The sequence below is a fragment of the Procambarus clarkii genome, chromosome 24, assembly GCF_040958095.1.
Source record: "Procambarus clarkii isolate CNS0578487 chromosome 24, FALCON_Pclarkii_2.0, whole genome shotgun sequence".
Classification (NCBI taxonomy): domain Eukaryota; kingdom Metazoa; phylum Arthropoda; class Malacostraca; order Decapoda; family Cambaridae; genus Procambarus; species Procambarus clarkii.
Window position 1 is genome coordinate 24,021,688 of NC_091173.1, and position 26,723 is coordinate 24,048,410.

The following is a 26,723-nucleotide window of genomic DNA, read 5'->3' on the forward strand; positions in this document are numbered from 1 at the left end:
GTGGAAGGGTGTGGGTGTGGTGGGTGGGGGTGTGGTGGGTATCAGGGGTGGGTGTGGGTGTGGTGGGTGTGGGTGTGGTGGGTGTCAGGGGTGGGTGTGTGTGTGGTGCGTATCAGGGGTGGGTGTGGTAGGTGTGGGTGTGGCGGGGGTGGGTGTGAGTGTGGCGGGGTGGGTGTGGTGGGTGTGGGTGTGGTGGGTGTCAGGAGTGGGTGTGGGTGTGGTGGGTGTGGGTGTGGTGGGTGTGGGTGTGGTGGGTGTCAGGAGTGGGTGTGGGTGTGGTGGGTGTGGGTGTCAGGGGTGGGTGTGGGTGTGATTGGAGTCAGGGGTGGGTGTGGGGTGTGGTGGGTGTCAGGAGTGGGTGTGGTGGGTGTCAGGGGTGGGTGTGGTGGGTGTCCGGGGGTGGGTGTAGTGGGTGTGGTGGGTGGTGGGTGTCAGGAGTGGGTGTGGGTGTGGTGGGTGTCAGGAGAGGTTGTAGGTGTGGTGCGTGTCAGGGGTGGGTGTGGTGGGTGTCAGAGGTGGGTGTGGTCGTGGTGGGTGTGGTGGGTGTCAGAGGTGGGTGTGGGCGTGGTGGGTGTGGTGGCTGTCAGAGGTGGGTGTGGGCGTGGTGGGTGTGGTGGGTGTCAGAGGTGGGTTTGGGCGTGGTGGGTGTCAGGAGTGGGTGTGGGTGTGGTGGGTGTCAGGGGTGGGTGTGGGTGTGGTGCGTGTCAGGGGTGGGTGTGGGTGTGGTGGGTGTCAGGGGTGGGTGTGGGTGTGGTGGGTGTCAGGGGTGGGTGTGGTGGGTGTGGGTGTGGTGCGTGTCAGGGGTGGGTGTGGGTGTGGTGGGTGTTAGGGCTGGGTGTGGGTGTGGGTGTGGTGGGTTTCAGTGGTGGGTGTAGGTGTGGTGGGTGAGGGTGTGTTGGGTGTCAGGGGTGGGTGTGGGTTTGGTGGGTGTGGGTGTGGTGGGTGTGGATGTGGTGGGTGTCAGGGGTTGGTGTGGTGGGTGTCAGGGGTGGGTGTGGGTGTGGTGTGTGTGGGTGTAGTGGGTGGGGGTGTGGCGGGTGTGGGTGTAGTGGGTGGGGGTGTGGCGGGTGTCAGGGGTGGGTGTGGGTGTGGCGGGTGTGGGTGTGGTGGGTGTGGATGTGGTGGGTGTCAGGGGTGGGTGTGATGGGTGTCAGGGGTGGGTGTGGGTGTGGGTGTGGCAGGTGTGGGTGTGGTGGGTGTGGGTGGGTGTGGTGGGTGTCAGGGGTGGGTGTGGGTGTGTTGGGTGTCAGGGGTGGGTGTGGTGGGTGTCAGGGGGTGGGTGTGGTGGGTGTCAGGTGGGTGTGGTGGGTGTCAGGGGGTGGGTGTGGGTGTGGCGGGTGTGGGTGTGGTGGGTGTGGATGTGGTGGGTGTCAGTTTGTCAGGGGTGGGTGTGGGTGTGGGTGTGGCAGGTGTGGGTGTGGTGGGTGTGGGTGGGTGTGGTGGGTGTCAGGGGTGGGTGTGGGTGTGTTGGGTGTCAGGGGTGGGTGTGGTGGGTGTCAGGGGGTGGGTGTGGTGGGTGTCAGGGGGTGGGTGTGGTGGGTGTCAGGGGGTGGGTGTGGGTGTGGTGGGTGTGGTGGGTGTCAGGGGGTGGGTGTGGGTGTGGTGGGTGTCAGGGGGTGGGTGTGGGTGTGGTGGGTGTGGTGGGTGTGGTGGGTGTCAGGGGGTGGGTGTGGGTGTGGTGGGTGTGGTGGGTGTGATGGGTGTCAGGGGGTGGGTGTGGGTGTGGTGGGTGTCAGGTGGGTGTGGTGGGTGTCAGGAGTGGGTGTGGGTGTGGTGGGTGTGGTGGGTGTCAGGGGGTGGGTGTGGGTGTGGTGGGTGTCAGGGGGTGGGTGTGGGTGTGGTGGGTGTGGTGGGTGTGGTGGGTGTCAGGGGGTGGGTGTGGGTGTGGTGGGTGTCAGGGGGTGGGTGTGGGTGTGGTGGGTGTGGTGGGTGTGGTGGGTGTCAGGGGGTGGGTGTGGGTGTGGGTGTAGTGCCGTCGCTGTGAGTGTGGTGGGTGGAGGAGTTAGAACCAGAGGGGTATCTATGTTCACCCATGCCGGGGGTGGGGGGTTGTGGCTGTCGGGGGGGGGGTTGGGTCTTTTTTGTGGGGTTGTTGGGGTGGGGGTGTTTGGTGGGGGTGGGGAGGGGGTTGCTTAATCATATAATTGTTTTCATTTTTGCCGTGTAGCTGCTCACGCGCGTGCGGGAACTTGTAAGCAATGACTGCCTCCCCCCTTCCCTCAACCCCTCCTTTCCACCACCCCCTTTCCCTCTGTGATCCCTCCCTCCCCCTTTTCCACCCCTGAACACTCTTTTCCCCACCCCCCATTCCACCTCAGAACCCTCTATCCCACTCCTCTTCCCTCCTAACATGTGCTCCCTGACTCATCAAATGAAACTTGTAGTTATCTGGAATCCTTGTGAAGAGAATCTTTTCCACGCAGAATTAACTGCCAAAGCTGTGCTAAGCTATACTGAACACAACTCTATAGATAACAGAGAGACAAAGTGTACTAAACAATTGGAAGGCAAATGTGTTATATTAGTAATATGCTAAGAAATGTTCCTGGACTTATATCGCTGTGAAATAGATAATATATATTAAGTAGACTAATAATATCAATCTATATAATGCTTACTGTAAATGCACAAATAACTAAGTTATCCATCCTTATCTGGAATATTGCGTCCATCAAGAGAAGGTTCTGTGATTTACATCACAAAGTAACAACTGAACACATCGATATTGTATGTCTCCAGGAGTGCAGAGTTCCCGCAAGATCCTCACCCCCGAAATTGTCTCATTTGTTTCTTACAACCTCAGCTCCAGTAACTCTTGCATTCTATACATCAAACAATCCCTACCCCATCAACTTCTGCCAGAAAAACAAACTGCCGGTCAACAGTATCATGGAGTGAGGATCTATGTGGGCAACTCTGTTCTCAATGTATTTAATCTATATGCTCCAACAGGAAAGTTAAATTATATTGATCTTCCGGCCTGCGCTCAAGCAAAGCCAACCATCATTCTTGGTGACTACAATGCTAGACACAAGGACATTGGTGGCTCTCGCTTCAGTAACGGTAACGGGAATCAACTGCTGTCGCTACTAAATAGTCACCAAGATGTGCAGATTGTGGGTGACCTTGAACCCTCGCATATTTGTGGAGGCATTCTAGACCTCTGTGTTGGTTTCAACGTCTCTCACGTCTGGTGCACATCATCTATTGTAACAGATTTGTTGTCAGATCATCACCCTAGATTGACTACTCTATGTATAGGAAATACCATCCTGCCCGGTGGGACTTTCAAACGCAAACTGCTCAGTGTTCCTCCTGCTCGACGTGAAGACTTTGTTGCTCATGTGTCAGAGTGGTACAGCACTTATGATCCCTCCACAGTCCAGACATTTAACGACGGTCTAGTACAGAGCATTCAGATGTTCTGCTGACCCTTTAGGTCGCTTCCCCCCCCCCCCGCACCATCCAATGGTCGGAACGATATGAAAAGTAATAAACGCCATGCCTATTACAATGACCCCAAACTGCGTACTTTGAAACGCACTGCCAGACGAGTTGGGCTTGCATATAGGGAAACACGTACGCCAGCATTGCTCAAGCTCTTTCAGAAAGCCCTAGCCAAGGCGAGGGAGCGCATGCCAGAGCTCAGGCAAGATAACTGGGAAACTTTTGTTAACAGTCTCAACTCTCACACCCCCCCCCCCTCAGCCAGGCATGGAAGGATATTAAAAGAATTAAAGGCGATAAGATCGGCCAAGTAGCACACCCTCACCCTCTACACAGAGCAAACGAGTTAGTCGATGCTTGGGCAACCACCTCTAGCTTCAATAATCTTCCCCCAGACATACAGTTCAGATTAAATGCTGGTTACGGAGATCGAGAAAGGCTCGTTGACTTCATGCTCCACAAGGAAGATGAATGCAACGTGCCATTTACTGAGTTTGAATTACTCGCAGCCCTAAACAAAGGCAAAGCCACATCCCCCGGTGAAGATGGTATCACTTATGACATATTGCGTCTGCTCCCTTTAGTACCAGGGAATCCCCTGCTTGAGCTGTATAATATGAGCTATGTTACTGGGGAACTTCCTATCTCTTGGACCAACAGTATAATCATTCCAATTCCCAAGCTATATTAAGATAATTCTTTCCGCCCAATTTCCCTTACTAGCTGCATTTGCAAAACATTCGGAGAGAATGGTCCTAAACCGTCTCCTCCATAGAATAAGAACCATGCTATCCCCCCAGATATATGGCTTCATGCATGGAAGGAGTGACCTGCCATCATTGCATCACCACCTTTCTTACCCTGCACACTGAAAAGTCATATACCACCTTCCTAGATCTTAAGTCTGCCTTTGATATTGCAAATAGACATGTTATCTTGAGTGAGCTTGCAAGAATGAATATTGGTGGTCGGCTTCTTTGTTGGATCAGGGATTACTTATCCAACAGGAAGTCATCTGTATTTTTCCAGGGGCATAGGAGTGTAACAAGAGACTTTGAACTAGGCACCCCGCAGGGTGGTGTCCTCAGTCCTACCTTATTTAATATCTTAATACACACGCTGTTAAACTGTGGCAAGCAAATCCAACTTGCACATCATTAGCTATGCTGATATGATGATACACACCACTGGGTATGCTGATGATATAATGATACACACCACTGGGTATGCTGATATAATGATACACACCACTGGGTATGCTGATGATAAAATGATACACACCACTGGGTATGCTGATGATAAAATGATACACACCACTGGGTATGCTGATGATATAATGATACACACCACTGGGTATGCTGATGATATAATGATACACACCACTGGGTATGCTAACACGCAGAACACTCTTAACTCTGTATTAGACTCATGTCAGGACTTAGGTTTAATTATCTCAGCAGAGAAAACAAAGATACACAATCGGCGTCCACCCAGGCAGGGAGGAGCTGTTTTTTTTTTTTAGATATATACAAGAGTTGTTACATTCTTGTACAGCCACTAGTACGCGTAGCGTTTCGGGCAAGTCCTTAATCCTATGGTCCCTGGAATACGATCCCCTGCCGCGAAGAATCGTTTTTTCATCCAAGTACACATTTTACTGTTGCGTTAAACAGAGGCTACAGTTAAGGAATTGCGCCCAGTAAATCCTCCCCGGCCAGGATACGAACCCATGACACAGCGCTCGCGGAACACCAGGCGAGTGTCTTACCACTACACCACGGAGACTGTTGTTCGCAAGATGCAACTGTCTGATGGCTCCCAGCTTGACTATGTTAACAGAGCCAAATACCTTGGCCTTGAGGTGCCACTGTATGGTCCTGTTGTATTACAGACTCTGTCGTCAGTACAAAGAGAGGCTCCGAGCTCTCAAGGCTGTTGCAGGTTATCACTCAGGCTATGGTGCCAATGTCAGCATTGTCAAAATGATGTTCCTTGCATGCATCAGATCTTTAATGGATTTTGCTGCATCTCTGCTTGTTTTGATGCCTGAAAGAAAGCTTTTATGGCTTGAAAAATTACAGAACGAAGCCTTGAGGATAATCTTGGGTGCCCTCGTACCACAAAGATAGTTATTATGAGAAAGGAACTTAATATTCCGAGTGTTGTTGATCGTGTTACTGAAATTAACTGTCAAATTGGTATAAAAATGCTTAGGCTAGCTCATCCTAACCCTTGCATAGAAGCCCTCCAGAATTTCTTTATTGAAGGTCAGCAGTGTTCCAAATATATAACTAAATCTGGAATTAATCTCAGAATGTATCAGATTTATAATTTGTACCAGAAAAGACAACAACGGCATTTTTATGCACTGTGGGAGATCCCTCCCTTTCCACCCAAGAAGCAAATTAGAGATCAGCCCAAGCTTCGTCTTGAGGCAAAGCTCAACGCCATAAGCCATATTAATGCTCTGTCCACAGAGCATTCTCTCTCTGAAATCATATACACTGATGGTTCCCTACACCGCACCACGGGTGCAGCTGGAAGTCCAGTTGTTCTGACAATGGGCGATGGCTTATATTTTGAGTGGGGAGTCCGTATAAACAACTGGGCCTCTACCCTTCAGACCGAACTATTTGCCTTGATCCTTGCACTGAAATGTGTACAAGTCTCCAACTTGATACATTAATTGTAAGTGACTCTTTATCATCGTTAATCAGCTGTCATTGCAATCATTCTGAGCTACCTATGTGCTGTAATATACCTAAAATTTTTCTCTCATCTTTTATTTTATCATGTCATGTAACTGTTATCATTTTTATAGATTTTGCAAGTATTTACCTACTTATAAGTTTCATAGATTAAGAACCTGCCCGAAACGCTGCGCGTACAAGTGGCTTTACAAGAACGTAATTACTATGCTATGTATCCTCACAATCCCAGTGTACCTTCTTGCATATATATAAATAAATAAATAAATAAATTAATTAATTGCTATCAGCTCTTTACGACATAACTGTAACAAGCTCGTGTCTGAAGCTATACACAAATACAACTAAATTATTAATGATGGTAACAGAGTTCATTTCATGTGGACTCCATCTCATGTTGGCCTCCGAATGCATGATGGAGCTTATAAGTTAGCCAAAGAATCTGCCTTTAAAGGAGAAATTGAGTATAACCTGGGAATGTCAATAAGCAATCTGGGAGCAATTGTACACCAAGAACTTTAACAAGATCTTGTAGATCTGAAGCAAAGTGAAATTGACACCAGTAATCATACTAACATGCAAGAGGATCCACAATTGACACCAGTAACCATACTAACATGCAAGAGGATCCACAATTGACACCAGTAATCATACTAACATGCAAGAGGATCCACAATTCTATGAATCATCCAATAAAATCAGCAGACTTCTAGATCACAGCGAACTTCAACAGTAATAACCCGCAAATAAACCATTTCCATTGTGCCCACCAGTCTACGACTCCCCATCCAGACGTGCACCATACACTTACCCCAGACTCCCCATCCAGACGTGCACCATACACTTACCCCAGACTCCCCATCCAGACGTGCACCATACACTTACCCCAGACTCCCCATCCAGACGTGCACCATACACTTACCCCAGACTCCCCATCCAGACGTGCACCATACACTTACCCCAGACTCCCCATCCAGACGTGCACCATACACTTACCCCAGACTCCCCATCCAGACGTGCACCATACACTTACCCCAGACTCCCCATCCAGACGTGCACCATACACTTACCCCAGACTCCCCATCCAGACGTGCACCATACACTTACCCCAGACTCCCCATCCAGACGTGCACCATACACTTACCCCAGACTCCCCATCCAGACGTGCACCATACACTTACCCCAGACTCCCCATCCAGACGTGCACCATACACTTACCCCAGACTCCCCATCCAGACGTGCACCATACACTTACCCCAGACTCCCCATCCAGACGTGCACCATACACTTACCCCAGACTCCCCATCCAGACGTGCACCATACACTTACCCCAGACTCCCCATCCAGACGTGCACCATACACTTACCCCAGACTCCCCATCCAGACGTGCACCATACACTTACCCCAGACTCCCCATCCAGACGTGCACCATACACTTACCCCAGACTCACCTACCAATTACCACGTATCTACCACTGTAAACATGTCCAAATATGGCAGCAAGCAAGATAGGGGTTCCTCTTGCTTATCTCCCTTGATACCAAGAGACCTAAATGAAACAATAGCAACACCGGGGTCATTGCCAATGTTGGTAAACACAGCATCTGGCTGGCTTGTTTGCATTTGTGTTCCTCACGTGTGCCCCAAAGAATGTGGTGATTTGATAGAATGCTATGCCCAAGATTACCATCCGAGTGCCGGCGGGGAAGTGGTTCAAAAAGCTTTGGCTATCACTTCCTTATGTCCGGTCGTGATGGTCAAGCGGATTAAGGCGTCCCTGTACATACCAGTTGCGTTGCTCCTGGCAGTATGGGTTCGAGTCACTTTTGGGGTGTGAGTTTTCAGTTGTATATATATATATATATATATAAGCCTATACTTGCATAAACCACAAGTGAACATTAATCATCTTTGGACAACACCCACCAGTGGGACTCGAACCCAGAAAGCACAACTACCTTCCAGTAGCTGGCATAACTAAAATGTTTTAACCCACTACACCATCAGACCTTACAAAAGAAGTAGATAGTTCGAGATATATATCCCAAACTTCTCCACTTCCCGAAGGCACCAGATGCTGGTGCCTTCGGGAAGTGGAGATGTTTGGGATATATATCTCGAACTATCTACTTCTTTTGTAAGGTCTGATGGTGTAGTGGGTTAAAGCATACTAGTTATGCTTTCAGTTGCATATGTCCTGGGGACCATTCAGGCTTGTTCGCATATATATATATATATATATATATATATATATATATATATATATATATATATATATATATATATATATATATATATATATATATATATGTCGTACCTAGTAGCCAGAATGCACTTTTCGGCCTACTATGCAAGGCCCGATTTGCCTAATAAGCCAAGTTTTTCTGAATTAATATATTTTCTCTAATTTTTTTCTTATGAAATGATAAAGCTACCCATTTCATTATGTATGAGGTCAATTTTTTTTTATTGGAGTTAAATTTAACGTAGATATATGACCGAACCTAACCAACCCTACCTAACCTAACCTAACCTATCTTTATAGGTTAGGTTAGGTTAGGTAGCCGAAAAAGTTAGGTTAGGTTAGGTTAGGTAGGTTAGGTAGTCGAAAAAACAATTAATTCATGAAAACTTGGCTTATTAGGCAAATCGGGCCTTGCATATTAGGCTGAGAAGTACGTTCTGGCTACTAGGTACGACATATATATATATATATATATATATATATATATATATATATATATATATATATATATATATATATATATATATATATATATATATATATATATATATATATAGTGCTGCTAAAAGTGCTGCTAGCTTTTTGAAGGAGTTGGGGTCTAAGCTAATCGGAACAACTAGAGACCCCAGAGCTGCCAGTTTTCTTTTTCAGCGCCTTAGTGTGGCCATCCAGAGAGGAAATGCTCACTGCATCCATGGTTCCTGCCCGCCATCTGAGGAGCTGGAGGAGCTATTCAACTTGTGACAAGCAGCCTTGCACCCTGCATGTAATCAATATTGTAACTTTTTTTGTGTAATGACATTTTCAAATAAAGTTAGATAAATATACACACATACCAAAAGAATAGGGGTGGTAGGAGAAGAAAATATCAAAGTGTTCAGTGAGGATCCACAAGGTCTTCTCTGAGTACTCTTTATTTTCTTCTCCGAGGCTATGGGTCCCTACACTTGCACCAGAGGTGGTACCCTATAATAATATATATATATATATATATATATATATATATATATATATATATATATGTATATATATATATATATATATATATATATATATATATATATATATATATATATATATATATATATATATATATATGTCGTACCTAGTAGCCAGAACTCACTTCTCAGCCTACTATTCAAGGCCCGATTTGCCTAATAAGCCAAGTTTTCCTGAATTAATATATTTACTATATTTTTTTCTTATGAAATGATAAAGCAACCCTTTTCTCTATGTATGAGGTCAATTTTTTTTTATTGGAGTTAAAATTAACGAAGATATATGACCGAACCTAACCAACCCTACCTAACCCAACCTAACCTATATTTATAGGTAAGGTTAGGTTAGGTAGCCAAAAAAAGCTAGGTTAGGTTAGGTTAGGTAGGTAGACGAAAAAACATTAATTCATGAAAACTTGGCTTATTAGGCAAATCGGGCCTTGAATAGTAGGCTGAGAAGTGCGTTCTGGCTATTAGGTACGACATATATATATATATATATATATATATATATATATATATATATATATATATATATATATATATATATATATATATATATATATATATGTTGTACCTAGTAGCCAGAACGTCGTACTCGACCTACTATGCAAAGCCCGATATTAGCCCGGGGGCATATTAATAGGGTATTAAAAGTATCAACACAAGTCAGAACACGAAACAATGGGTATAAATTGAATAAGTTTAGATTTAGGAAAGACTTGGGTAAATGCTGGTTCGGTAACAGGGTTGTTGATTTGTGGAACCAATTACCACGTGGTGGAGGTGGGGTCCCTCGATTGTTTCAAGCGTGGGTTGGACATGTATATGAGTGGGATTGGGTGGTTATAAATAGGAGCTGCCTGGTATGGGCCAATAGGCCTTCTGCAGTTACCTTGTTCTTATGTTCTTATATAGTATATACTCAAATGCTCTAACTTTTCTAACAAACGTAACCTAACATAAGCCTACCCATCCTCTTTCTCTTTATTTTTCTTTCTCCTCTTTTTCTTACGTTCCTATTTTTATACCCATTATTATCCCCCTTCTTATTTTGATGAAAGGGAGCAGTAGAGCAACAGAAGTACACTTACATCGCATCAGGCTTGGATACCCATGTGCATGGGAAATAGGCTTACAGGTTCCGGAAGATGAGAGGAAATGTCAAGCACTGTGGAGAAATGCCCGACAGACCACTGGAACATTATCTAACACAGTGCACAGTTACAAACCCATTAAGATTTCAACTTAGATTCAACAGAGCAGAAGTTGTTAATCACGTGGGACAAAATCTTACTGAAGCGACCATACGAGTCATAAATACTCATACTCCGCCCAAGTGAAACAGAAACAAGTAACACTTAGTGGGCCAGCTAGAGACTTAAGGCCAGCATAGGAATATCCCTGCCCCCGCCCCCCCCCCAAAAAAATCAAACTTTCACCCCTTTATTACACTCATCCGTACCATCTGCTTTGCTCTTACCTTCCTCTAGGAATTTCCTCCTCCTCACCTCTCTCTACTTCTCTCTCTTGCCTTACTTATTGCCCGAGCCTCCCTCGCTAGACCCTCTACTGATCTCCAGTATCAGCTCTTGATACTGGTAATGGCTCAAAAGGGCCACCACTTACGGGCTATTCATGCCCGTGTCACATTTTGGGTGGCTTAATCTTCATCAATCAATCATCTCGCTGGAGGGAGGCTCCGCCATAGCCCAATCGGGCTCACCATAGCCCAATGGAACTCCGCAGGTAGGAATACTTAGCCCCCTTCCTCTTCAACTGTCTCATGGAACAATTCATGAAGCTCAAGCTACCAAAAGCCAAACTTCTTAACTATGCAGACGACTTTGTGGTCATCATTAAAGACAAAGGCGCAAGGAACCATGCACAAAAATGCCTAGATATTATCAGCAGGGAAGCGGAACGCATAGCAGTGAAAATAAACAGCAATAAAACAAAAGCAATGAGCGTTAAAATGAGAACTCAAGACATCAGACTCGCAATACAAGGTCACGAAATTGAGTGGGTCACCTCTTTCAATACCTAGGAGTCATAATAGACAACCAGTTGAAATTCACTCAAGAAATTGAATATCTTCGGCAAGCTTCAAGAGAGGGTGCATCTCTACCAGTACTCAAAATGTACTACGTTCAAGCAGTTAGGTCACTCATCGACTACGCTGCTCCTGCTCTTACATCCCTCAGTGATAACCAGTGGGAGAAACTGGAAGTGTCTCAAAATGATGCTCTGAGAACAATGCATAGCATTGTTCACCTCCATTGTTCACCTCCATTGATAGCATTGTTCACCACCATTGTTATGCCCGAAACACTTTGCGTAATAGTGGCTTTAGGCATTGTATGTACTAGCTCTATCTATAAGTCCACCAATCTTTGTAAAAATTTCTTGTATGTATGTACCTTACCTAAATAAACATTTATTTATTTATTTATTTATTTATTAATGCTGGGAGCACCTATATGGACGCGTAGAGAGAACCTTAGAATGGAAACAAATTTACCAGCATTAGAAAACAGGATGGAACAAAGGATAGCCACCATACCAGCAAAACTTATTGGAACAACCGCCAGACTGTCAATCCAAAGACAGCATACAGAGATCCTTTCAGAAAAACCTACAATATATAATAAGCTCATGGATGGATAATGTGGTCAAGATTTTAGAGAAAGTGGACCTGAAATGTACCATTAAAAACAAAGGGGAAGATAGACTATATCAACACTTTCGGCAGCCTCCTCCATGGGAAGAATCGACTCTAAAGATAATCATTGAAGGATTATCAGTTAAAAAATCAGCATGTGACCCGCAGAGGCTCAAGGAAGTAATAGAGCAACAAATGGAAACTATCTCTAGACCCACAACGACTCACATCTTCACAGACGGATCAGTTGTTCAAGAAAAAGGTTCTGCCGGGGCAGCAGTTTACACTACCAACCATGAAGCTTACTGGAGCAAGAATAGTGGGTGCTCAACATTGCAAACAGAATTATATGCCCTGAAGGACGCAATAAACTATACAATTGAGAATAATTTACATGATGTCATCATTTATACCGACTCTAAATCTTCGCTCCAGGCATTGTTATCCAGTCAGCACAGAGATAATATACAACTCCTCACAGAAATTCAACATATAGGAAAAGAAGCCCATAATCGAGGGCTGTCAATCACCCTAAATTGGTTACCAAGTCACATTGGCATAGATGGTAATGAAAAGGCAGACTCACTAGCAAAAACTGCCACTGCTCTACCTGTTGTACAGGTTAAAATACCTCCAAGTTTCTCACAGATAAAGGAGCAAATCAAGAAGAAAATATTTTCAACTATCAAAAGTCGCCACAGAGCCAAAGTAGCGGAAGGAAGATCCACTGCGATATGGTACGAACAAGCCACTGGTTACTCCTCTTTCAAGCCTGGCAAAAAGATATCCAGAGACATTGCAGTAGCCATACACAGACTATGTCTTGGTTACAAGTGCTGCTGGGAGGTAATGAACCCAATAGTTAAAGAGTGTCACATCTGTGAAACTGAAGCAGAGGCGCCACTATTGTACTACTTACTGAAATGTGAAGCTACTGAACCCCTGCGCATCAAACTCAATATTAATCCAACGACAGCAGCTGCATTACATGCACATGCCACCGCGACTACAATGATTAGAAAAGCCGTTGAGGAATGGAACTCATTAGTGAGCATTCTGCATCTACATCCGCCACCAAGATAATGTTAATAAAACGAGATTAAAACCAGTGCACTAAAACAGAAGCGATAAATAAGCAGGAAAAAAGGAAGAATCCCCTCCTCCATTTTAAACTTAGACCCAAATATCACAGCAACAAGGTTATTGCGTATAACCGAACTCAATTACGGGCTCACCATAGCCCGTGCTACATGGACACTTCGTTCTGAGTAGCTAAATCTGAAACAACAACAACAACCTTGCTAGAGTCGGGCTTACGGGTTCACTATAGCCTGTGCTACATGGACATTTTGTTCTGAGTAGCTAAATCTAAAACAATAAGAACAACAACCTCACTCGCAACAGTTACAGCCCTGCTCCTGTGCCAGGTAAGTCCACTACGGCTCACCATGGCCCGTACTACTTGCCCTGCTCCTGTGCCAGGTAAGTCCACTACGGCTCACCATGGCCCGTACTACTTGCCCTGCTCCTGTGCCAGGTAAGTCCACTACGGCTCACCATGGCCCGTACTACTTGCCCTGCTCCTGTGCCAGGTAAGTCCACTACGACTCACCATGGCCCGTACTACTTGCCCTGCTCCTGTGCCAGGTAAGTCCACTACGGCTCACCATGGCCCGTACTACTTGCCCTGCTCCTGTGCCAGGTAAGTCCACTACGGCTCACCATTGCCCGTACTACTTGGAACGTTTTGTTCCGAGTTGCTGAATCTAAAACAACAACAAAAACTGACTCCCATCACAATCGACTTGATAATTGTCCAGGACGGATCGAAACGTTGTCGTCTCCTTATCTTCTGGTGTGTGGTTTAGTCTTCAGGATACTAAATACTTCCAGATAGACTCCTTCACTCATCCCTCCTTTTGTCCCCCACGTGGTCGTCGTCTTCGTATTGCTAAAATCTCTTTTGATGGACCTTTTCGTCTTCTGTCATTCTTGCTGGGGGTCAGATGCTCTGTTCAGGAGTACATCCATCTCCACGTCTCTGCAATAGGTGTTTGAAATTTGGACATGGTCCCTTCAGGTGCACTAGTGAGAGGTCACTTTGCTCTTTGTGTGGATACCCTGGTCATGCTAAAACAATGTTCTTCTCCTCAAGCTTGCTGCATTTACTGCGGTGAGGCCCATCCTGTCTTCTCCCGCACATTCATGCACTATAAATTTCATCAAGCAATCTTCGACTTAATCGTGAATGTATATCTTTTCCCACAGGCTAGGCGTCAGGTCCGTCGTCTTAATACTAATAATTTAATAATAATAATAATTTTTGTTATTTACAAGAAGCACCACGGGTTGGTGAGATTATAAAAGATTGGTATTTTTACATTCATGCAAACCCACTAACACACATAGCATTTCAGGCAGGCCTTCTGCAGTTACCTTCTTTCTGACGTCATCATCCCTAATGCGGAGCGAGGCGTCAATGAGCTTCTAGCCGACGTGCTAAATGCGGATCCTAGGAGGTTCACACATTAGTGCGAACTCTTAATCACTCCCAGTACCTCAACTGTACTCTGTGCTTCATCAGAGACGATATTCGGGTATCTTTGCTCGTATTTTCGCTCATTGCTCATTCCTCGTATTTTCAGCTCATTGCTCATATTTTCTGTTATTCATTTCATAAACCCTATCAAACCATCCTAACCTAACTTATTATATAATAAACAAATACATTCTACAGACCAGTTGTTGTTTAGTGACATCCCGAAAAGCGACCTCTGTATAGGGATTGGGTATTGTTGGTCATTAGCATGTAAATGTTAAGGGCTCTACTGCAACCTGACTTTTCAAACTATGTGTGACGTCACCAGATGGCCAATGCGGTCTTGACATGCTGCAGGTGTACTGTATTACATGTTATTATTCAAAAATGGCTAGACTAACCATCCCCAGCTAATCTAATCAGAGGTTTAAGAGTTTACATTTTTAGTTATTCACAACTGTAATCATTATTCAGTGATAAGTTCAAAACTATAATAGCAACCCAAATGTCGTACCGCAATTTGAGCAGACTCGTACGTCTGGCAGATATGAGAGGTAAGCTGACCTGGCAGCCATTCCCCAGTTGTCAGTACAACTCCGGCCCTCATAGCTAGCACAAGAATGCCAGCATCGCTCCTGGACATTTCACCAAACCTCTGCATTATTCAACAGCGATACGCAATCATGGAAACTTTCTGCAATAACCCAAAGCAAGGGAAATTGCATCTGTGTAAGAGTAAGAGTTTTTTATTCACATGCACCATATAGAAGTTTCAATCCAAAATTATTTTTGTTTTTATCTGCAGGATATATTCCAGAATCATGTTCATTTTGTCTGTATTTGGAGGAGGGCACTGAGTCTTCAACCAGTTCAGGTACTGAGGATCTAGAAGCTTCTCCACCTCAACGTCCACAATTTAAAAGAAGTAAGTCTCATATTTTCTGCCACTACTTCCCCATTATTTGATAGTTGCGATATTGACATTAGCATTTTTCTACTTTATAGGTATAAATATATATATTTTTTAGGATCGCCAGTTGGGCAGATAGTGGAGAATTATCCTGGTGGAGGAGAGGAAAGAGGTGGTGAAGAGCCTAGCACTAGTCAACCTCATACACCGCCATTAAAATATAACAACAGCGGCAGGAACAGTCCAAATCGTATGTATCATCCTCAATGATTATTCCCTTAACCTTGCATTATTTATTTTATAAACATTCCCATATTAAATTTATATTTTTTATTAAAATCTTAATTCTTTTATTCTGGGTAGCCATCTAGAGGACGATGAGGACTCCCTGCATTTGGTTTGGGAAGCAGATTCCGATGTGGAAGCCAGTCAGCTTATCGCTAGTTGCGGTGGTGATAATATCGCCACCAACACCTCAGGAACAACAGCAGCAGGTAGATGCTATTCTTCCACCTCAACTAGAAGTTCTAGAAGTGATCAATAATGTCAATGGGGGTTACATACGTCATTCATATAGCATCCCAGATTACGCCCAAGGAGATCCTGTCCATTATTTAACTATATATCGCGATTATTTTATTCGTCAATTAGAATCCTTGTTTGATGCCGTTCACCCCAAGTTCCCTCCTGCCCTTTTAATTTACCAAGATTTATTCGTTCAATTTACAATGGCTTAATCAAGAAAATGAACCTGATTTTGAGGGAGAGTTGCCCATAAGGGCTGAGCAACGCACTTTATCTAGACAAGAGGCCAGTGTTATCGTAGATCAATGGATCGCTGAATTGGATAATAAGTTAGAAGAGTTTCTTGCCAAGACAGAAGGTTCGAGTCTGGCTATTCAAAGCATTTCTGGTTTTTATATTAGTTCTATAGGCTGTTCAGCATCCTATCAGTCTCGGCGATTACGTGCCTTATCCAGAGAAATTGTGTGGTAAAAAACTTATTTTCAACCCCAAAGGCGAGCAAAGTGCTTGTTTGATCCAGTGTCTAGCAGCATATATATGCCTTTCTCGGGGGATGAATTCAAATAACATTGGCAGGCGTTCCAAGTCGGTCAGGTTGTGTCCGTTGGAGTGAAGATATCGAAATACCCATAACGTATGATAACATCAATAAAATTGAAAGTATAAATAAATTAGGTATATTTATCTATGTAGCTCACTCGTGAAGATAATAGGTACTACTATTAGCTTAGCTAGAAAAGGCAGAGAACATTCCACCCGAAAAGTACCACTGCTCATTTTGGAGGATCAGCATCTCGTGCTCATTAAAGATTTCGATCAGTATGTCTGCAACATGCGCAGCCATTCACATGAGATCCCTAACAATCATATTCACTGTCATTCATGCTTAATTCATTTGTCACCTGATGTGATGCGAGAGCATGAAGAGTCGTGCGAAGTTAAACAAACATTGAAATTTTACCCTGAAGGTCATAAAATCAAGTAAAAAAATTACGGTTGTGCCTATGGACCTTCACATACTGCATATTATGATTTCGAGTGCTTGTTGGATCCCCTCCAATCCCCAAGGTATGATTGAGAAGCGTCACAAAGCTGTGGCATACGCTTATATCATCATCAACAGGGAATTGGAGGTGGTAGAGAAATTGACTTATATGGGGGATGACCCTGTGAATCATTTCATAGATACTTTGGAGAAGGCGTGGAAGAGAATCAAATCTACCATGCCTAAATACAAAATATCTATGACACGTGAACATTGGCAAGCTTATAGACGGCAAACCACATGTGAAATGTGCTATAGGTCATTCAAATCAGATAAAGACGAGCACCGTCATCATGATCATGCTATTGAATTAAATAATTATTTAGCTGCCTATTGCCATGGTGCAACATGTTATGCAGAAATTCTTATAAATATTTGTATACATTCTCTCACAATGCTGCTTATGACCTCGGGGTAATTTTAAATGAATTGTCTAACGTCCCTAACCGTAAAATTGATATTGCCTCCAAAGATGGATTTAAGTTCATGAAAGTAAACTTCGGTTTATGGATAGTCTGGCTTTATTGAATGGCGGGCTGGAAAAACCAGCTAAAGAACATATCAGGGAAGGTAAACCCACCACTTACACCTCAGTTATGCTAGATGACGTCCCTGTAGCCGCCCACCATTTATTAAAGACAGGCAAACAGGTCTTCTGTTATGACTATATTTCATCTTTGGAGAAATTAGATGAACCGGCTCTTCCTCCTCCCGAAGCCTTTTTCAATAGCTTAAAGCACGAGGCCATAAGTGAGACCGATTATAAACAGGATAAAGAAGTCTTCAGATTAGCGGAATGCAAGACCATTGGGGATTACTTGAAGGTCTATTTGAAAGTAGATACTGGACTATTGTGTGATGTGTTCACTGTATGGCGCAAGACCATGCTTGAGCTGTACAAGTTAGACATCACTCACTATGTCTCGTTATCTAGTTTTGCATGGGACGCTTTCTTGTTTAAGAGTCAAGTTGTCTTAGACTCTTTTCTGATCCCCATTTGTACGATGTATTGGGTAGAAATCTAAGAGGCGGATTTACCTCTGTTGTGCGGCAACACACAAGTGTACAAAATGAGCATACAGGTGCTGATCCTTCTAGTACTGATAAATATATTCTGTATTTAGATTTTAATGGCTTATACGCCACCTGTATGACAGAACTGCTTCCTCAAGGCGGGATCCGTAAATTATCTGCTGCCGAATGCGATGATTGGCTCCAACAGGGATTGGAGAATATTGCATGTGATGGGGATAAGGGGTATTGGGTCATGTGTGATACCAAGCATGTCGCACCTGAGGTGGCCCGATACACCGATGACTTACCCTTAACCCTGTCACACGCCAATATTTCTACTGATCTTCTCTCCGATTATAGCAAACACATTTTAAATACCGAAGATCGCAAACTCCCCAAGAAAAACAATAAATTAATTGCCTCTCATCTCTCCCCAAAAGATTACTTGGTCAGTTTGGATTTGCTTCAGATGCTGATGAAATTGGGATTAGAAGTAGCTAAGGTAAATACAGTTTATGAATTCCGACAAAGCAAGTACCTTAAGGAATTTGTCGAAACAAATGTTCGTGAATACACCTGTTCGAATGTTTGAATACACCTTGCGCCATTAAGGGCAAAGCTTTCAAGTTGGTATCCAATGCAATTTATGGCAAGAGTTTAACAAATGTGAGTAAATATTGTGACCAGCATTATTTAGTCACATCTCGAGACAAATTCCAAGAGCTTGCATGTAATCCGTTCTTCAAACGGTGCATTTTCTTGAGCGAAGACAGAGTCATTTGCACGGTCAAGAAACAATCTCTTAAAGTCAATACACCGACGTACCTAGGGTTCCATATATTGCAAATAGCTAAAAGGATCCTATATGATTTTTGGTACAACACCGTCAATGTTCATTATAGAGACAATGCTAGATTGCTGTATACGGACACAGATTCGTATTTGATTGAATTGACCTGTCCAAATGCTTTTGAGGAATTAAATAAACTGTCTTTGTCTCAGCATATGGATTTCAGCAATTTCCCTCCTGAAAATCCCTATTTCGATGACTCTCGCGAAGGTCAACTGGGTTTGCTAAAATCGGAAGTTGGAGCCAAAATTATCATGGAACTCATTGCGTTGAAGCCTAAAATGTACTCAATTCTCACTCAAGATCAGGTTCAGATCTGTCGTTGTAAAGGAATTCCCACTTATCATCAGTCTAAACTCACTCATGCAGCTTTCCAAAGTGCTTTAGAGTTAAATATTGGGCAGCGGTTCCAATCCAGATCTATTAGGAATGTTAAAGGCCGTATGTGTACCTGTCTCACTACAAAACGTGGATTGTCCTGCCTTTGACGATAAACGTTATGTACTGAGTCCTACACAGTCTTTGGCGTATGGACACCCCGATATATACCCGATACCTCGAGCAGAAATTCATGAAGAAGAGAATGAGGAGGAGGATGTACCTGCACCTGCTGCTGCTGCACGTCCTGCAAGACGTGGATTCCATCCCATATGCAATATGTGGGGAAAACGCGATGCACTGGTGAACAAGACGTATCCTCTCAATTAGTGACTGAAGAAATTGGTGATGGAACACTGCAACCTCCCCAAACCTATCTTTGTGTTTGAAAAAATTGCTACCTCCCCTAACCTGCCATTGATGTTTGAACAAAAATGCGGCACCTGACTCATCACTGATGTTCTGAAAATGAAGCCCCCTAACCTATGTTGAAAATGTTCTGTTCTATATAAAAATAAAAATTGTGAAATGTATACTCTGATGTTTTCATAAACCCGGCGCCCTAACCTATGTTTTGAAAATGTTCTGTGCAAAAATAAAAATTATGACATGTATACTTTGATGTTTTTATGAAACCTTCCATGTTTAAATATAATGTCCTTATCATACTTATGTCAGCACGAACCTAACACAGTCATGGATAGTTCACCTATCACTGAAGAACAACTCGATATTTTCAATGAACCTAGCAGAATAATCATTGCAGGATTTTCCAATGGCGGAAAATCTCATTTGTGCACTAAACTCGTACAAAAATACCATCTGAAATTCTCCAGTATTATTATATGCGGCGGCAGTTACAGAGCATTGCTAGACGATCCAGTAATTAACAAGAAAATAATAGCTCATCCTGAAATTATTAACCCTTTAGATCAGGGGTCTCCAAACTTGTCAATGTAAGCGCCACATTATATATTTCCCATATTTATGCGGGCCGGAGGAATAAAAAATGAAAAAAAACAAAAAACAAATCAGTGCCAGTAATATAATTTCCTCGAATATTAAAGTATAAACATGGAAAAATTAAAACATATCTTTTTGGAAAAAATCAGGGTAAACTAAATAGATTCCTGCCTTTAGTTTTATGCAACCAAATTAGTGTGACGAATGATACTGTCGTTTTGACTTCAAAATTTCATTAAAATCAGGTTCCAGATTAGATGAGCCAATTGTAAGAATTGATTTCAAGTGATCATCAGACAAATTTGCTCGATGGTTAGATTTCACATACTTCATTTTGGAAAAAGTTTGTTCACACAAGTATGTTGAACCAAAAATGGACACAAAACTACAAGCAAACTTTATCAAATTTGGAAACTGATCTGGCTGCAGGCATTTATAAAACTCAATCAGATTTCCTTCTCTATACTTATCTTTCAGTCTGTCATCTGCCTGGAGATCAATAATTTCCATTTGAAATTGAGTTGGAAGATTTTCAGCATTGCAGTCAAATGGATTATGAAAGAGCCTGATTTCATTTGCTTTGGCATCAACGTCAGCAAATCGCTTCTGAAACTGTTTTTTCAAATCTGAAATTATTTCATTTGCAAATGAAAAAGGAAATTCAACTTTACTTTCTGCATAAAATTTTTCACAACATGGAAAATGAGCAAAATTCTTAACCTTCACCTGGCCTTCAAGTAGCGCAAGTTTTGCTCTGAATGCCTTGACATGAACAAAGTAGTCACTGATCAAATTTGTTTTGCCTTGCAATTTCAGATTCAAGTTATTCATATGACCTGTCATATTCATATGACCTGTCATATCTGCAAAAAATGCCAATTTCCAAATCCATTCACATTCTGATAATAATGGCTGAGGTTTATTTTTCTCTGTGAAAAATAAATCAATTTCTAATCTGAGCTCAAAGAAATGCAGCAAAACCTTTCCACAACTAAGCCATCTAACGTATAATAAGTGCGTATAATAAGGCAAGTTAACAAACTCCGCATCAATTTCTTTCAAGAAATCACGGAACTGGCGATGGTTGAGTGCATGAGATCTAATGAAATTAACCACAGAAACAACAGGTTTCATGACACAAGACATATCAACATATTTTAGGCACAATGCTTGTTGATGGATAAGGCAATGCAGAAAAATGGGTTTTGAGAATCCTCCAACCTCACAAGCTGTTGTAATTTGCCCAACCAAACCCTTCTTTGTCCCAGACATATTCTTTCCTCCATCAATTGTCACACACTGCACTTGTTTCCATTCCAGGTTATATTCTGTCATAGTTTTACTTACTTCATTGAAAATGTCCTCTCCAGTTGTTGTGGTGTGCATGCTGTGAACTGATGCTAATTCTTGGCTCACATTAAATTCACTATCAACACCACGAATGAATACTAAGAGCTGAGAAGTATCACACACATCAGTTGATTCATCCAACGCAAGAGAATACCAACAAAATCTTTTTGTTTTTTCCTTTATTTGCCGAATTATGTCGCCTCCTAAATCTTCAATTCTACGAGCCGTATTTGACCCAAGACTTGTCATTTTGAAGAGGTTTACTTTTTCTGGACATACCTCTCCTGCTGCTTCCACTATACACTCTTTTATGATACTACCATCAGTGAAAGGTTTTCCTTTTTTAGCCAACACATAGGCAACTTTGTAACTGGCTCTAGTTGAATTTTCATTTTCAGATTTTTTCTTACTGAAAACAGCTTGTTGAGAATGCAGACTGTGCTGAAATGATTCAAACTTTTTAGTGCGTTCTGCTCCTGTGATGTGAGAATAACTTGAGCCATGTTTAGATTCATAGTGCCGACGAATATTGTATTCCTTCAGAACAGCAACACTGTCTCTACATATTATGCATAAAGCTTTATCATTTGCTATCACAAAAAAGTACTTTATCTTCCATTCGTCATTGAACCGACGGCACTCACTGTCCACTTTTCTTTTCTTTATCTTTTCCATATCTGAAAACATAAGGGTAAAATAAATGAAATAAATTCTACAGGAAAAAAACAGCTTGTATGTGATGTTAAAAAGCAAAGCATATTATTATAAAGTGGTAAATATTATGGCAACAGCTTTCGTTGATAAACTTAATGGTTACCATTTTAACTATTTTAAACATGCAATATTTTTGGCTACAATAGTATTATTGCTATTTTGTATAACTAAGATAAAGGCATTGTCAAAGTACAGAGAAAAGAATATTGTACAGTGTTTGTGCTCCCTGAAACGGAAGCAGCGAAGCCCCACTCGCCCTCCATCCCCACAATATACAGTTATACACAACTGATTGGTTGTAATGCACAACACATACCTACCAGTATTAGTATCTGTGCGTCACATTATCGAGAGAGAGGAAAACTGACTCGGGTTGAGCGCCACCAGTCAGCAGCCCCAGCTTTGAATAATTCTGCGATGCCATTCGTACGATAATTATTTTTTCAAGGCCACCACACAGGGATTTGTTTGGAGGGCCAGATGAAATTATGTGGCGGGCCGGATGTGGCCCGCGGGCCATAGTTTGGAGACCCCTGCTTTAGATGAACGTACAGATGATTCACCTATTTTAATTATTATTGATGACTTGTTCATCGAATCTGCCAATTCCAAAATTGTGTCTGATATCTTCACTAAAGGCAGACATCTTGCTATTTCGTGTATATTAATTACCCAAGATATATTTTTCTCTGGGAAATATGCTAGAAGTATAAGTTTAAACGCCTCCCATTTCATATTAGTGAAATCTAGAGATTTAGCTCAAACTGAGACTTTAGGGCGCAGTTATTTGGAAAACAAGATTCTAAAAAGCTTTTGGATATCTACAAGAAAACCATCAGTAAACCTAATGGGTATTTATTGATGGATTTAGGAGTGAAAACCCCTGAACGCATCACCTTCCGTAGCAATATTGTTGGTGAGCATCCATACGAAATTGTATTCCAAGGGTGAACGTACTAGATGAAAACAACAACCACAAGGAAAGGTTAGGGGAGTTGGGTGTATAGGATATACCCCACAACAACCACAAGGGGAGGTTAGGGGGGTTGGAATATCGTATGTATAAAACAACTAAAACCATACAATTCAATATCACTTTATTAGAAGATGGAGCACGTACTAGATAAAATTTATTATAACCCCGCATCCTCATGAGGGTTAGGGGGGTCAATAGGTTGTATAAAGCTGTTAAAACCATAAAGCCAGATATAACTTTATCAGATGTCAAAGAATACTTGAAATCGTCTAAAGCCTACATTTTGCTTGCATTAAAACCTCGCAAATTTCAGCGACGAAAGGTACTGAGTCCTAAACCCCGTATATATTTAGCTTGTGATTTAGCAGAAATGGGATTATTGGCTAAACACAATGATGATGTCAAATACATTCTCGTCTGTGTCGATATTTTTTCGCGGTATGCGCAAGTCGCACCTCTAAAACACAAAGATGAACAGACTGTGAGTAAAGCTCTGAAAAACATATTGGAATCCTCATATTTCCAAGGAATACGTAAAATTAATACAGATCAAGGGGGTGAATTTTATAATTCACATATGCAACAAATGCTGGCGGCTAAAAATATTAAACTGTATAGCGTATTTTCTCAAGAAACGAAACCCTGCCATCGCCGAACGCTTTATACGTACCATGAAAACCAAGATTTATAAATATATGACTGCGCACAATACCTCGAGATATCTGCCCATATTGCCTGATATCATAAAGGCGTATAACACAACACCCCACCGAGGGTTAGGTGGTCGGACTCCAGTTGACGTTCATGCTTTATCTCGTCCACAAGATATAAAGAAACAGTTCAATCTCATGTATAAAAGTAAGGACAAACCTAAAGCAGGTCTTAGTTCTCTACTAGCCGTCGGGGACACAGTTCGCATTACTCTCTCCAACAGAATTTCGACATTCAAGAAAAGTTTTGCTAGACAAAACACAGAAGAAATTTTCAGAATTATTCGTATAGATAAAAGCCAGCCTATCCCATTATATTTGTTACAAGATTTGAATAAAAAGCCTATTGACGGAGGGTTTTATAAGGAAGAATTAACCCTAACCCATTTACCAGCTGCATTTAATATTGAGAAGGTGCTACGTAAACGTACATTACCCAATAATAAATTACAGTATAAAGTAAGGTACGAAGGCTACGATTCTTCATTTGATCAGTGGATTGATGCTGATGATTTGTTGAAGATATGAAGAAGCCATTAGTATACAAGTACAGAGAGTTGGTGACCTTGCTGAGCAAACTCAATTCCTCAGCCAGGAAAAAATTGATTGCTCAGTTTAAAAAAAAACACATTCATTGCTTATCAGAGATTTTCAAAAATTTCCTGAAAAATAGGCTTCCGGTTAAAAAGAAAGTTATAGTTAAATTAAAGAAATACAGAGACACCTTGCATTCGCTAGCTTGCAAGAAACCCTCAATTTCAAACAAAAAGCGCATTTTATTGACTTGTAAAGGAGGCAGTATCCTCGGTATATTATTACCCATAGCTGCTAGTTTAATTACCAGGTTATTTAATAAATAAAAAATGAAAGAATATTATCTAGTACCTCGTAAATCCATCGATGAGGGACCTGCTAAAGTAGCAGTAGTAAAAAAAGCAGAAGTAGCGCCATCACTAGCTCCAACACCAGCAGCAAGTACTCCAGTAGCACCAGTTTCAGTACGAGCTAATCCTTCAATAGTACATTTGGTACATTTAAAATTGAAAGCTAAAGATCATGATTATGCTACTTCGCTGTTGAATTATTTTGATGAAAGCAAGATGGTGCAATGGGACGTCAATGGGAATCTTCAAATGCCAGAGACTGGATTAAACATAATTGATGATATTTTAACTAAAGTGACAATTCACCGCTCTGTATTCCCACGAGAAAAATTACCGCTGGTTAAATTATTCATCTCTTTAACCTCAACTCCACGAGAAATGTTTAGGAATACAGAATCTCGTAAACAAGTATTTAATGATGACTCGGTACTAAGAAGAAAACGGGTGGCCAGCTGTGGCCGCTACTGTGGAGAACCAGACAGCCAGTACACCAGCTGTGGCTGCTACTGTGAAGGTCCAGCCAGCCAGTACACCAGCTGTGGCCGCAACTGTGAAGGTCCAGCCAGCCAGTACACCAGCTGTGGCTGCTACTGTGAAGGTCCAGCCAGCCAGTACACCAGCTGTGGCCGCAACTGTGAAGGTCCAGCCAGCCAGTACACCAGCTGTGGCTGCTACTGTGGAGGACCAGCCAGTACACCTGCTGTGGCCGCTACTGTGGAGGTCCAGCCAGCCAGTACACCAGCTGTGGCCGCTACTGTGGAGGACCAGCCAGCCACTACACCAGCTGTGGCCGCTACTGTGAAGGTCCAGCCAGCCAGTACACCAGCTGTGGCCGCTACTGTGGAGGACCAGCCAGCCAGTACACCGGTTGTGGCCGCTACTGTGGAGGACCAGCCAGTACACCAGCTGTAGCCGCTACTGTGGAGGACCAGCCAGTACACCAGCTGTGGCCGCTACTGTGGAGGACGAGCCAGCCACTACACCAGCTGTGGCCGCTACTGTGAAGGACCAGCCAGCCAGTACACCAGCTGTGGCCACTACGGTGAAGGTCCAGCCAGCCAGCCAGTACACCAGCTGTGGCCGCTACTGTGGAGGACCAGCCAGTATACCAGCTGTGGCCGCTACTGTGGAGGATCAGCCAGTACACCAGCTGTGGCCGCTACTGTGGAGGACCAGCCAGTACACCAGCTGTGTCCGCTACTGTGGAGGACGAGCCAGCCACTACACCAGCTGTGGCCTCTACTGTGAAGGTCCAGCCAGCCAGTACACCAGCAGTGTCCGCTACTGTGGAGGACGAGCCAGCCACTACACCAGCTGTGGCCTCTACTGTGAAGGTCCAGCCATCCAGTACACCAGCTGTGGCCGCTACTGTGAAGGACCAGCCAGCCAGTACACCAGCTGTGGTCGCTACTGTAGAGGTCCAACCAGCCAGTACACCAGCTGAGGCCGCTACTGTGAAGGACCAGCAAGTACACCAGCTGTGGCCGCTACTGTGAAGGTCCAGGCAGCCAGTACACCAGCTTTGGCCGCTACTGTGGAGGACCAGCCACTACACCAGCTGTGGCCGCTACTGTGGAGGACCAGCCAGCCACTACACCAGCTGTGGCCACTACTGTGAATGACCAGCCAGCCACTACACCAGCTGTGGCCGCTACTATGGAGGACCAGCCAGCCAGTACACCAGCTGTGGCCACTACTTTGAAGATCCAGCCAGCCAGTACACCAGCTGTGGCCGCTACTGTGGAGGACCAGCCTGCCACTACACCAGCTGTGGCCGCAACTGTGAAGGTCCAGCCAGCCAGCCT

General features: G+C 43.3%; 1 protein-coding gene across 3 annotated transcripts in view; it reads right to left on the reverse strand.

Annotated features, from left to right (window-relative positions):
- LOC123761593 (uncharacterized) overlaps window positions 1-26,723 on the reverse strand; it is a 140,533-nt gene that overhangs the window by 67,302 nt on the left and 46,508 nt on the right. The window contains exon 1 of one of the 3 annotated variants that reach the window (XM_069330754.1): window positions 24,920-25,151. The exons of the other annotated variants lie outside the window; for them this stretch is intronic. Within the exon in view, the coding sequence (XP_069186855.1) occupies window positions 24,920-24,932 (13 nt within the window). The 5' untranslated portion in view covers window positions 24,933-25,151. Of the gene's footprint in view, window positions 1-24,919; window positions 25,152-26,723 lie in introns of those variants that run through there. 3 annotated transcript variants of the gene reach the window in all.